Raw genomic sequence first — 13401 nt, 5'->3', positions numbered from 1 at the left:
GGGGCCCAGGACTTGGGAGCATCCTGCCGGGTGGCCTGGCTGTGGGGCCTTGCCTCCGGGCATCGGGGTGGCAGGCTGGTCCCTGTGGCTCTGGGGAAACCCCTTGCCCTCAGCTCCAGTCCTGGGCTCGGTGGGCAGCAGGGTCGGGGAGCACCTCCTTCTGAGAGCCCTGTTTCTTTTTTTAAAAATGTTAATGAATCATTTTATTGGGGGCCCTTCCAGCTCTTACCGCGACCCGTCATCCGTTGTATCCAACACATGGGTACCTAGTTGCCATCAGCATCTTCTAAACATTTGCTTTCTTTTCGAGCCCTTGGTATCAGCGCCTCTTTTTCGCCTCCCTCCCACCCTCGTGGCCCCTTGATAAATTATGATTATTTTTATATCTTACACCGACGGCTGCCGACTGGTTCCCCCATTCTGCCCCACCCTCCCTCTTCTCTCCTGGCCTGGCTCCTCCCATTTCTGTTCCTGAGGGATTTATCAGACCTGGATCCTGTGTCCTGAGCTCTTACCTGCACCCGTGCACCTGCTCCGGTCTCGCCCGCAGGGAAAGGCAGGACCGGGGTCAGGACAGTGGGGGGTGAGGAAGCGTCAAGGAACCAGAGGGACATTGCGTGTTTCATCGGTGCTTCACTGCACCCTGGTTGACCCCTCCCTTCCTGTGACCCTCTGTGAGGGGACATCCCCTTGTCTGCAGATGGGTTTGGGGTCTCTGCTCCGACCCCCTCATTCTCAGCACTGTGGACTTTGTTTGGGGTCTTGGGGTGCCCGTGACCTGGTCCCGTGGCATGCAAACCCTGTTAGTCTGGGTACTTTAGAGAAACAAATCCACAGACACTCATGTGTAAGAGAAAGTTTTATATAAAGTTAAGTGCACAGCAAGAAAACATCCCAACCCAGTGCTGCCCAAGCCCATAAGTCCCACATTAACCCACATGTCCGTCACCAACGCACAAAGTCCTCCTCCTTCTCCCAAAACACACACTATGATGCCGACTGCAGGAGGAAAGCCGAGTCAGTGAATGTGTAAGCATCTCAGCGCTGGCAGGGCTGCATCCAGTAGGTCCATGTGGCATCTCCTTGGGGTGCTGTGCAGGAAGTGAGCCTTGCCAGCTGAAGCAGGGAACTGGCTCAGGCAGCTGCACCCTCGTCCAGCCATCAGACAGCAAGAGACCCCAGAACTAGAGAGGTGAGGCTCACGGAACCATTTATCTGCACCCTTCAATTAACCCCAAAGGTGTCTATTGGCCAGGTTGGCACAATAAATTTAACTGTCTCACCCTCTGTCATCCTCCCCAGCGATGTCTGGTCTCTAGTCCTCCCAGGGGCACCCACAGGGGAGGATGGACCACGGCCCCTGGAAAGCACCTGAGACCAGGCACCCACTGCAGACCCCAGGTCCCCAGCATGGGAGGAACCCAGCCCAGCTGAGCCCCGCGCTTCTAGACACCCAGCCTCAAGGCCAGGGCCTCCTGGTCCAACCCCAGCCCCTGGAGTGGCCCCAGACACTAGGGGAGCTGCGGTCTGGGGGAGGGGGCTGTGGGGCACCGTGCAGGGGGTGTCCCACCGTCCTCCCTTCCAGCTTCTCATGCAGCAGCCCAGAGAGACAGGAGGGAGCAGGGACCTAAACCAAGGTGACCGGTCAGTGTCCTGCTGCGACCAGCTGGGACCGGCTTTTGGTCACTTTCCCTAGACTGCCACTCGGTCTGCACTGCCCTCAGGACTGATGGGGGGACTCGGGGAGGGGAGGGACGGGGTAGAACACTGAGCGAAGACCCAAACCCAAAAGAACAAACTGCCATCAAGTGGACGCCGACTCACGGGGACCCTGCAGGACAGGGGGGAGCTGCCCCTGGGGGTCTCCCAGGCGGTCAGTCTGCACGGGAGCAGACGGTCTGGTCTTTCTCCCCAGGAGCTAATGGATAGGTAGGTAGATAGGTAGGTAGGTAGGTGCATGGATGGATGGATGGATGGATGGATGGATGGATGGATGGATGGATGGATGGATGGATAGATAGATAGATAGATAGATAGATAGATAGATAGATAGATAGATAGGTAGCCTTTTCTGTGACACGGGGAGTGAGCAGAACACAGAAGGAAAAAGAATTTAAAACTTCATCTATCTCTGAAGTCGGCGGTTTTGGCAGAAGGAAAAAAAAACGAGGAGGTTTAGGCAAAGTCTTAGGTGCCTTGTTTTATGGTCCCAGCCTCCAGGTGAGGGGGAAAGGCTGTGGCTCCTCTATGATATGGAGAGGGAGGGGCAGTTCAAACAAGAATTGGCCGAAGGGCAGTTCCAACCCTGCATTCCATGGTGACCGTAAATCCCAGATCACCTTGGGCCGGCCGGAGGGGCAGGGGACTTTCGTTAAAGTTTCTGCTTAGCCTTTTGGGGGGTCAATGACATGGGGTGACATGAGTCTGTTTTCGAGGACCACGATTGGACACGGACAAGATTGGTCCAGGGCCTTCTGACCCTGGAGCCCCCTGCGTAGCTTCCCCAGGTCAGTGACCTTCAACCGGGGACACCTCCAGGCAAGCCCCTGGGAGAGTGACTGCCCCCCACCCCCCCACCCCGGGCATACAGGCCGACAGACGTGTCTCTGGCCAGGCCTCCCACAGCTCGGGCGCCTCTTGGTTTCCGGCACCAACTTGTTCCCAAAGCCAAGCTCGAGGACCCCATCCAAGCTCCATGCACCTCTGCTTCACCAGGGGTCCTGCCCGCCCCCCATCCTGGCAAACACCAGGATTTTGGGGCGCCCTCTCAGTGAGCCAAGAGCACAGCTGGGCTGCCCGGGGTCTTAGGGTCCAGAGGAGACCCCGGTCCCAACGACAATGTTGAGAGGTTGGAGATGGAGGATGGGGCTCTGGCCGGGGCGGCACGGAGGCCCCTCCTGTTGGTCCCCGGTCTTTTCTGCACCAAGATGAGAGGTTGGAGACGGAGGTGTGGAACAGAGATAGAATTTAGCCAGGAATGTGGAGTTGAGAAAGATCTTACTGAGGCAGGGAAAGAACTCCTGGGAGGGAAGGGAGAGCAGAGAAAGGGACGGGGGCATCTCGAGCCCCGGGCGGGTTCCGAGACCCCACGAGTTGGGTCAGGGAAATCGCGCCTGGAAGTGAGCCAATGGGACACACACAGGGCTTGAGCCCAGAGCGTTTGTGCTGATAAGGGGAAGGCAGGGACAGCACAGTCCAGCTCTGGCCTGAGAGGCAGGGGGAAGGGGCCGCACGGTCCAGCAGGCCATCTTTCAGGAGAGCCGAGGGGAGGCGGCTGCATGGTCCGCACCCGGCCCAAACAAATGCAAGGAGAGCACCCATGAGGTCAGAACCTGGACCAAGACACAGTCACGCCTCTGGACAAGGAAGGCCTCCCTTACGGCTTACGGCCGGTTACCGCAAGGGGTGGGCAAAAGGGAACTGCCACAGGCTGCTTCTGATCCATGGCAGATGCCTTTGGGTGCATTGATCCGCCATCATCAATACCTCGCAGTCACATGTGGAGTTGCAACCGGTCCAGTGTGTCCAGTGTTTCGAGCTCAAGGGAAAGGCCCCTACAATGTCCACTGAGCATTATGTGGACTCTGTGTTATCTCTCAGGCCAGCTCAGTCTGCAGGACCTATGTCCACCACGCGGCAGTGCCCGCCTGGCCAAGCCTCTTTTAGATTATTCGGGGAGCGCAGAACACAGAAAGCAGGGTACAAGCAAGCGAAAACCCATCTTTCAAGAACTCAGCGGTATTGACGGAAGTCAGCCGTGTTTCATGCGCCTTGTTTTATGGTCCCAGTCCCAGATCGGGCCCCAGGCTGCGCCCCTGGTGCAAGGACATGAACCCGCAGTCCCAGGGAGAAAGACTTTCAGCTTCTCTGATGAGCAGAACAGGGGTCATTTAAACTAGGATTGCCTAAGGCCTCTTCAGACCTGCATCCCACAGTGACCTTGAAGCAGAGGACCTGGCCACGCAGAGGGGACCCTGATCTCCGCGTGGGGAGGATCCCCTTTTGAAGCGACAGTTCTGCTTAACTGGGGGGTCCTGAGCTTGTCCATTTCACCCAGGGCATCTGAGTCTCTCGGAGCAGAGTGAAGTCACCGACCACCCCCGCCAGAGCAATAGCACCCACAGGTGCAGAATTGGGGGGCGGGGACCCTACAGGCTCACTAAGAGCTTGTGGGCAAGAGGCTGTGGGCCTGGAGTCGGCCTGGCGGGGGAGAGAGACCCCACAATCCACCTGCGGATGACCGGGAGCAGGGGAAGAGATTTCAATCTGCTGGGGAGGCGTGGTTGAAGGTATTGCTACCTCCTTGGCTGAGTTAGGCTCCCGGCGTGATGGACCCAAGGGGGAGGCTGGGTTTGAGGATGCGCCTGTGCTAAGGGGTGCTAGTCTGTGCAGGCTTACGGGTCTTCCCAAACACGTCCAAAGGCTGCCCGATTTCTTTCCAACCTCCTCTACGGGGGCCTTCCCAGGCATGGGAGGGACAGCCCCCCCTGTCCCTAAACTAGCTCCCTAACAGAAAGGAAGGAAATGGGGCTGACCCAGCAGGCAGGTGCTTGAGCGGCTGGCTGTTGAAGGACCTGGGTCTCCGGGTTCTGAGGGGTGTGGGGTCCTCGGCCCGTCCGTGGCTCCGCGTTAGGAAAGAACCCATCTCTGGGTGTGGTCCTATTTCTCAGGTCCAATCATGACCCTGGACACGCTCTCTGTCCAGGGCTGGGGCTCCCACCGAGTGGGCGGGGAAGTCAGCGGGCAGCAGGTCAGCAGAGTCTGGGGTTTGCGACTTTGGAAGCCACTTAGGGCGGCGGTTCTCAACCTGTGGGTCGCGACCCCTTGGGGGGGTGTCAAATGACCCTTTCTCAGGGGCAGCACGATTTGTAACAGTAGCAAAATTAGTTAAGAAGTAGCAAGGAAAATCATTTCATGGAGGAACTGTCTTGGCACTGCCCCAGGGGCTGACGTCAGGCTCCAGAGACTGAAATCACCCCTTCAGACCATCCTGCCTCTCCCAACACAAAGGAGGGGGGCTCTCTCCCCCACTCTGCCTGCAGGCTCCCAGTCTCGCATCTCTCTGAGGGTCTACAGAGACAGGTACAGGACCAATTGGGAGATGGACATCTCATCAGAAACACAAGACCGGCCCAGGATCCTTCCGACCTCAGCAGTCAGAGCCTAGGGACTTGACGCAGGGAAAATGTATTGGGGTTCAAGTTCTGAGCACCCCGTCCTGGTTTGCAATTATCTGTGGCCGGCAGAGTCAGCCCCAAATCCGTCTGCAGAGTCCCCAGTCCGTGCAGCCCCCAGGGAAGGCTGTCCATTCACCCAGGATGGAGATGACCTTGGCCTCAGGCAGGGTCTTGGGGCGTGGATGGCCTCCACCCCTCTCTGGCCCAGCCCAGGGAGGGGCAGCCCCTAGCAGGAATATGGCTAGACCTTGGATTCAAATCTAGGCTTGAAGGATGCACATTCCAGACAGTGCATTCTGCAAACGGATCGTGTTGATCCTCAAGGAAATGCAAACATTCCCTGTGTGTGTGAGAGAGAGAGAGATTCCTGGAGCTTGCTGGGTCCATGTTCTTGGCTTTATACATTGTATCCTTACAGCGCCAGGTGACTAGTTTTCTTCCGTAATGTAGTTTTGAGAAAGTCATTTGTGTTTAGACTGGAAGACAATTTGAGTCAATGTAACCAGTCACGGATTCCTAAACTTGAACAAGAATAAATAGGACTCAGCTCCGTTCCTTGCCTTGTGCCTGAGCCAGCTATAGCGCTCTGGTTTTTCACGAATCCATCCCATGAGCTGCTTCTTCCTCTGTGTCTCCGTTCATTTATAACAACCGGAGCTTGCCTGTGCAGGGCAAGGTACAGGGAGGTGGTGGGGGCCGTTGGCACGGCCAAGAATCCATGTCCTCATCATTGACCCTGACCACCTTGGTCTGGACGCCGTACAGCACTGGTTCTCAACCTGTGGGTCGCGACCCATGGGGGGGTGTCAAACGACCCTTTCACAGGGGTCGCCCGATTCGTAACAGTAGCAACATGACCATGATGAAGTAGCAACGAAAATAATGTGATGGTTGGGGGTCACCACCCCATGAGGAACTGTATGAAAGGGTGGGGGTGTCTATGTCCCCGTGTGGCCTTTGTCTCCCGTAAGACTTAATACATTAATTACATTGGAAGGGGAGTCTCTTTTGTTCCCCCCAAACACAGGCAGGACTCATGATCATTCGCCCCCCTACTGGGATTATTCTTATTCATACAGGAAGCAAGCTCTCTGGGGAGGCCCCTTTCCCTGGACTGGCTGATGGATGGCCGCTGTCCATCCTTCCTCGTTGGACTCTGGCAGAGGGCAGGGCGATCTGGATCCCGGGTTAATGATCAGAAGGAATTCCGTGCCCAGGAGGGGTAGGGGCGTGCCCGATCGGTCACCCATCATTCTTGGTAAAGGACAGGGGCAGCAATGAAGACCATGGGTGGACACAGGGGCTTCCACAAGGGGAGAAAGGACAGGGGCAATGGTGACCCGGCGGTTTCTTTCTGTTTGGGTCGCTATGGGCCGGAACCAAGCCGGTGGAAAAAGCAACACTGTGGGATAAAGCTGAGTTCCCGCACGGATTTGGTGGCAATTTTTCCCCCCTAGGGTTTTCTTCCTGCCGAGCATCAGTCCCCACTTTCACCCGCGTGCACCCCCTGGGGTGCCCTCTGCGGCTACTTGAGAGCCTGTGCTTACAGGGCCACGCTTGCTTTGAGACAACCGTGTGTCAATCAATAAAACATCTGAAATCCTTGGCCTGCACAGCTTCACTTTCCGGGGTGCTGGTGTGTCTCCTCCCACGCCCCCTGCCCACCTCTGCACCCCGCATCTCAGGCCTGGACTGGCAGCGGTTGCAGAAGACAGAGACCCTCGGGGCTGGGGGCCAGGAGAAGGATCAGGGACAGGGTCCCAGCCCAGGGTGCACCGGGGGCGCCAGATGGATAGGGGGTGTGGGGCCTCCCCGCCCATCGTCCGAGCGCTGACCTCGGGTGACCCGGCTCGCTCCCCGAGAATGCACACACGTGCACGGGGCTGCAGCAGGACGCCTTGGGGAGAGCGAGCAGGAGAAACGGTGGCCTCCTTCGCTTGCCAGCCATCGGGGCCCAGCATGACCTTGACAAGGTCACCGCCAGAGAAGCCCCTCTCCTGGCTCGCACGGCGCATGGGCGAGCCCGGCTCTCCGCAAGCCTCAAGGCCAAGGGAAACCGGAAGGGGCGGGGCGGAGCAGAGCGAAGTGGGCGGGACATGTGAGCGGGGCGGCCAATCAGCGCGGCGCCTCGGGGCTGCGCGCTCCTCCCGGCGCTCGGCCGGGCGGCGGCACGCAGCGCGGGGCGGGGCGCCGGGGCACGGCGGCCAATCAGCGCGACGGGCGGGGGAGGGGGCGTGGCTTCGGCGTCTTAGCGGCTGCGCGCTGGCCGCCCTGTCCTTTCGGTCCCGGCGGCTGCGGCGGAGCCAGCGGCGCCCACCCTGCAGACGCTGTCCTGCGCATTCCGGCCGCCCGCCCGCGCCGCTGCCCGCTCCGGCACCATGACGGACCAAGCCATCTCCTTCGCTAAGGACTTCCTGGCGGGCGGCATCGCCGCCGCCATCTCCAAGACGGCCGTGGCCCCGATCGAGCGGGTCAAGCTGCTTCTGCAGGTAGATGGCCGCTAGCGGCCACCCCTGGGCCCCGGGCGCCGCGCGGGGGCCAGGCCGGGCTGGCCACGTGCAGCAGGACCGGCGCCGGATGTGCAAGGCCGCCGCTGCTTTGTCCGCGCCCCGCCGGCTTCCGGGGGCGATGCCGCAGGGGGCGGGGCCTGCGCGGGGCTGCGCGCATGCGCAGTGCTCGCCGGGGGCCTGCGCGGCGGGAAGCGCATGCGCAGTGCTCGCCGGGGGCCTGCGCGGCGGGAAGCGCCGGCGCATCTGCTGCAGAGCGCGGGGTCGTGACTTTGAACGAGTCGCGGGGGGTGCCGAGGGGGGGGCTCGTGAGAAGTAGGCGACAAGACCGTTTATGGCGCAGAAACCTCGCCTTAGCATGTTTTCAAGCCTCTTGGTTTTGTAGCGGGCCCCGCCCTGGGGGGTCTCCCAAGGAAACGCGTAGGAAGAAAGGCCTGGCGATCCCCGGCCTAGAAACTAGCCATTGCATGTGGGAGGGGGGCGCAGGTTCACACCGAGGCTGCACGGAGCTCAGCTGGGTTAAAACGGCTTTTAGGCACCCCCCCTTGGGATGCATTTTAGCTGCACCCCCTCCCTGAGGCCACAGTGTAGATCCGGGATCTGTTCTGTGTGTCCCCAAGCACTACGCAGGCTGGTGGCCTCGGAAACCCTTGCCCTGTATGTGCCCCGAGAGCCAGGTGGGCTCAGGGGAGGAAACGGGGCCCCGGTAGTACGAGGTGCAAAGCCCAGGGGCTGCTGGCTCCAGGGTGAGCGGTTCCAAGCCACCAGCTGCTGGCAGAGCGAGCAGGCCGTTTCCTGCGGGACCTTCAGGCTTGGGAATGCGGACATAGGACATGAGTCGGACTGGCCCACGGCTTTGGTCTGGTGTCTGCTTCTGCAGAGGTTCAGACTCCTCCCGGGTTGGTGAGCCTGCCCGAGGGGGTGCTTTGGGGTGAAGATGCTTTTGAGACCTCTGGGGCAGTTACTGTCTGTCCTGTAGGGTCACCTGCCTTGATATCCCCAACCTCACCACCCCTGCACAGAGAGACTTCCAAATTGCCCGCCGGCGAGCCACAGCTGACAAGTGGGGGGCCCTGAATTCCCGGTGGGTTTTAGCCAGTGGCCCTGGACTATGGTTCCCGAGATTCTTGGGGCGACATCGCAGACGTGGCTATGGACTCTGGGTGCAGGGTCCAGAGCAGTTCTATTACGGAGGTGCCCATGTGAGTTTGGAGGCCCTGCACTTAGACCAGAGCCGAGACGCCCGCCACTGCCCGGGCAGGGAGCAGACCTGCCCAGGGCCCCGCCTTATAAACACACCTTATACCTGAATCCCTTCCCATCAGGTCTGCCCAGCATCACTGCAACCCCGAGGGGGGAGGGTGGGCAGGCCTTTCTTCCGCGGTGCCTCTGGGGACCAGGCCCGTGTGAGCCCAAACCTCCCCTTCAGATCAGGGCCCCAGTGCTAGATAGAGGTGGGGGGGTGCTTGTCTGTGAGCGCACCCCTGCGGGGTCCTGCTGACCCATGACCCGACCCCGTGTTCACGCGCAGGTGCAGCACGCCAGCAAGCAGATCGCGGCGGACCAGCAGTACAAGGGCATCGTCGACTGCATCGTGCGCATCCCCCGGGAGCAGGGCGTGCTGTCCTTCTGGCGCGGGAACCTGGCGAACGTCATCCGCTACTTCCCCACGCAGGCGCTCAACTTCGCCTTCAAGGACAAGTACAAGCAGGTCTTCCTGGGCGGCGTGGACAAGCACACGCAGTTCTGGCGCTACTTCGCCGGCAACCTGGCCTCGGGCGGGGCGGCGGGGGCCACCTCCCTGTGCTTCGTCTACCCGCTGGACTTTGCCCGCACGCGCCTGGCCGCCGACGTCGGCAAGTCGGGCACGGAGCGCGAGTTCAGGGGCCTGGGCGACTGCCTGGTCAAGATCAGCAAGTCCGACGGCATCCGCGGCCTCTACCAGGGCTTCAACGTGTCCGTCCAGGGCATCATCATCTACCGCGCCGCCTACTTCGGCGTCTACGACACCGCTAAAGGTGGGCGCCCCGGGGCCCCCCTGTGCTCCCCAGCCCTGGAGACCCTCAGACCCTCATCTGCCTGCCCACCGTTTCTCTTAGCCCTCGTCCCTGCCCATCTGAGTATCCCCTGCCCAGTGTGCGCCCTGCGTGGTGCGCCTGGCACGTCTGCACCCCGTCTGTCAGGTGCGGGAGATGCGGGGTCCTGCCGTGCCCCAGGCTGATGCGTGTCCCCCTCCCCGCTGCAGGCATGCTGCCTGACCCCAAGAACACGCACATCGTGGTCAGCTGGATGATCGCCCAGACGGTGACCGCCGTGGCCGGCGTGGTCTCCTACCCCTTCGACACGGTGCGCAGACGCATGATGATGCAGTCCGGCAGGAAAGGAGGTAAGGGGTCGCCCCCAGCCCCTTCCCTCCTGGGGCAGGGGGACAGGGCGTAGGCCCCCCTCCTGACCGTGCCCTCTGCCCGCAGCGGACATCATGTACACGGGGACCCTGCACTGCTGGCGGAAGATCTTCCAGGACGAGGGCGGCAAGGCCTTCTTCAAGGGCGCCTGGTCCAACGTGCTGCGCGGCATGGGCGGGGCCTTCGTGCTGGTCCTCTATGACGAGCTCAAGAAGGTCCTCTAGGCCCCGCCCACCGCGCGCCGCCCCGCCCTCCGCCAGTCTCCGACCAATCATGTCCATGGGCGTGGCCGCAGGGCTGCCCCTGACCAATACCGGCTCCCCGCCTGCCCGCCTCCAGTATTTATTCAGAATCACGTCTCCCTGGCAGCTGCCAGCGTCGCCAGCCCCTCCCGTAGCCGGGGCGTCTGTCTGTCTGTCTGTCCGTCCGCGCCCCTGCTGCCCCTGCGGGACATTAAATCCATGACACGGACAGCCACTGGTTTCTGCATGGTTCTTGTAGCTGGAGGGAGCGGGGGACCCCAGGGGACACTGGGTGCGGGGAGTGGAGACAGCAGGACATTGGTGGGCGTGGTCTGCAGTAGAACAGATGGGGGTCCATGCCCTGGGGAATAGAGCGCCCCAGGTCCTGCATGGTAAAGGTCCAGGCTTATCCTACTGAACTGGGGTCTCCCCCCAAGGCTTCCCCGGGGGCCTCCCGTGATGCCCACTTCATCCCGTCCTGCACACCCAAGTCCCAGCCTGCAGAGCCGGTTACTGTGGGGACTCTGCATACACCTGTGTACGATCCTGGAAATAAGCGGTCCACTGAGTACCCCTGTGAGAGCAGGCAGCCTCGGCTTTCTCCACAAGGCCCTGCCGGTGCCTTTGAACTGCTGACCTTGCACCTCACAGCCAGGCCGGCCCCACACTCCCTACACCACCCTGAGCTGGGACCATGAACACCGGGTGGTTCAGTTCACAGCACTTCTAGGGACCTGAGGCCAAGCGCCTTGCAGATGTCTGCCAGAGCTGGGAGCTGGGAGGGTGGCCCACCCCACAGTCACCAAGGCGCCCTGGTGACTTGGGGGAACAGCGAGGCTGGCTGCTCCCGTGCAGCCTGACAGCCCTCAGACCCATGGAGAAGCTCCACTCTTGCAGGGTTGCTGTAGGTCAGTGGGGATTGGGTATATTTTTTATTTGGGGTCTCCTAGTCTCCAGTAATGGGGCTCATCCCCGTGACAAGAGCCCCTCTGCAGGAGGTGGGTGAGGGGTTGGCAGTATGTGTTGTTGGGTGGGGCAATGGACTTCTCAGGGTGTGGGGGTCCTGCTGTACCCCCGGGGTGCATGTCTCCCCTGCAGCCAGCACCTGCTCCACGGGGCAGTCTTCCCAGCTTCCAAAGTCCGCCTCCCAGGCCACCTGCCGGTTTCAAGGTCAGCGTGAGTGGGGGGGGGGGTGGGCCACCAGTGGAGATCAGTGGGGTGCTTAGCCCCAAAGCCCCCTGTAGGAGGTGCTTGAGCTTCTGAGGACTCCGTGGCTTGGAGACAAGGCCTCCCTGGGGTCACCTCGCCCACCACCACCCCCCCCCAGGGCGGCAGCGTGCACACACCAGTCTCTCATCCTGCAGGAAGTTCCCGAGGGGATCTGTCATCCGCGGGATGGGCGGGAACAGCTTTTGGAGCACTGAAAACCTGTGGAGATAGAGTGACGCTGGACCCTTGGTGGCGCACCTGGGGAGCGCTGAGCAAGGGCGCAACTCCGAGGGAGTAAGACAGACTAGGGACCCCGAGGGAGGGGGCAGCTCTGCCCTGCGCTGCAGGGTCGCTGTGGGTCAGAATTGGCTCCATGGTGAGGGGGTTCGGCCAGCGCCCAAAGGCCTGTGTGGAGCAGCTAGGTCACCCGGTTCTCTGTCACCGCGCGTGATACCTCCGGTTACTGGTGGTTGAAGGAGGAAGCTGTCCTGTGCGCGCGCGCGCGTGCGTGTGTGTGCATGCGTGTGTGTGTGTGTGTGTGTGTGTGTGGTTACATTCTACAGAGCTGTTACCCCATAAAGCAGGGAGGGTTGGGGACCCCTCCCCTGACCCCTATGGTTGCCCTGTCGAAGCCGGCGCCCCTCCATCCGAGGGGTGCGGACAATGCACTCTCCCCACAGACCCTGAGGCCAACCCTGCTCCGCCTGCAGGACCCCAGGTGGCTGGACCCCCAAGACTGTCCCTGCCACGCCCCTGACCTTCCCCACACGGCTCATCCCACAAACCCTACCCTGGAGGAGATGCTCAAGCGGCCAGCAAGACCTCCCTGGCCCCGCCCATTATGGTAGCCCCTCCTCTCGGACAAAGACACGCCCACCACTAGCTCCACCCACCAGGACAATGACCCTATTGGCGTAGCCCCTCCCTGTGCCAATGCCCCGCCCATTGCACAACTCCACCCACCAGGACGCTGACCCCTTTCCCCCATTGGACAAGCCCTGCTGCCCCGCCCACTGCCACTCCCGAGGCTCCGCCCCCTTACCTTCTGCACAGCATAGTGGCCACTGCCCCCAGGAGCAGCATCCCCAGTGCTCCGGACACAACCATGTGCCAGGCCACCAGGCTCTGGTCCTCCGGGCATTCTGCACAGAAGGGTGCAAGGGGGTGGCGTTTCCAGTTGCGCCCTGGGGTGTCCAGGGTGGCCTCCCAGGGCGCTGGGTGGTCACCAAGGTATTATGGGGTCCCTTCCTAATGAGGCTGCTGCTACTGCCAGGAGCCGGCTGAGCCTACGGGGAGTCGGGGTGGTGGGAAGAGACTACAGGACCCCCCTCCCCATGGGTCAGCACACAGACCCTGAAAACCCCTTCCTGGGGTGAACAAGGGCCCCGGGATTGGGACAGCGGTCTTACGGGGTTTGTGGTGGATGCAGAACGAGTAGTGGGCCTCAGGGCAGCCTGCACCCCACCCCCACTGTGGCTCTGTCCACTGCTGTGTCCCTCCGCCAGCAGACCACCAACGAAGCCCCCCTTGGTTTAGCCAACCAACAGCCCTGCCCCCTGCTCGCCCCCCCAAACCCCCGCTCCTGCCCATGAGAGAACCACGCCGCCGCTCTGCGTGGGCGTTGAGGGATCAATTTTCCGCGTCACCCAGGCAGGTGGCAGAGCCGGAGAACAGTTTGCTGTCCTATGTCGCCAGTTTCCGTGATGTCATTTCGTCCTGTAAGGTCACCTAGTCACCCTCCTCGCCGCAGCTGCCCACGTGCATTCCGCTGGAGTCGGCTGCAAGCACCGCCAACGGGTGACATCATCACCGCGTGATGTCATCACCTTCCGGACCGTAGCCGCGCATAACCACCTCGCAG

General features: G+C 61.4%; 1 protein-coding gene across 1 annotated transcript; it reads left to right on the top strand.

Annotated features, from left to right (window-relative positions):
* The first annotated feature begins 7444 nt into the window (after positions 1 to 7444).
* LOC142434216 (ADP/ATP translocase 3) lies at positions 7445 to 10562 on the top strand. Its single transcript, XM_075538919.1, has 4 exons — positions 7445 to 7666; positions 9216 to 9702; positions 9930 to 10070; positions 10156 to 10562. The coding sequence occupies exons 1-4, from the start codon at positions 7556 to 7558 to the stop codon at positions 10311 to 10313; spliced, it is 897 nt and encodes a 298-aa protein (XP_075395034.1). The 5' UTR covers positions 7445 to 7555; the 3' UTR covers positions 10314 to 10562.
* Positions 10563 to 13401: the final 2839 nt, after the last annotated feature.

This window comes from Tenrec ecaudatus, chromosome X (genome assembly GCF_050624435.1).
Source record: "Tenrec ecaudatus isolate mTenEca1 chromosome X, mTenEca1.hap1, whole genome shotgun sequence".
In the NCBI taxonomy this organism is placed as follows: Eukaryota; Metazoa; Chordata; class Mammalia; order Afrosoricida; family Tenrecidae; genus Tenrec; species Tenrec ecaudatus.
Note: the sequence above shows the minus strand (reverse complement) of the source record. Positions and strands in the feature narration are given on the sequence as shown.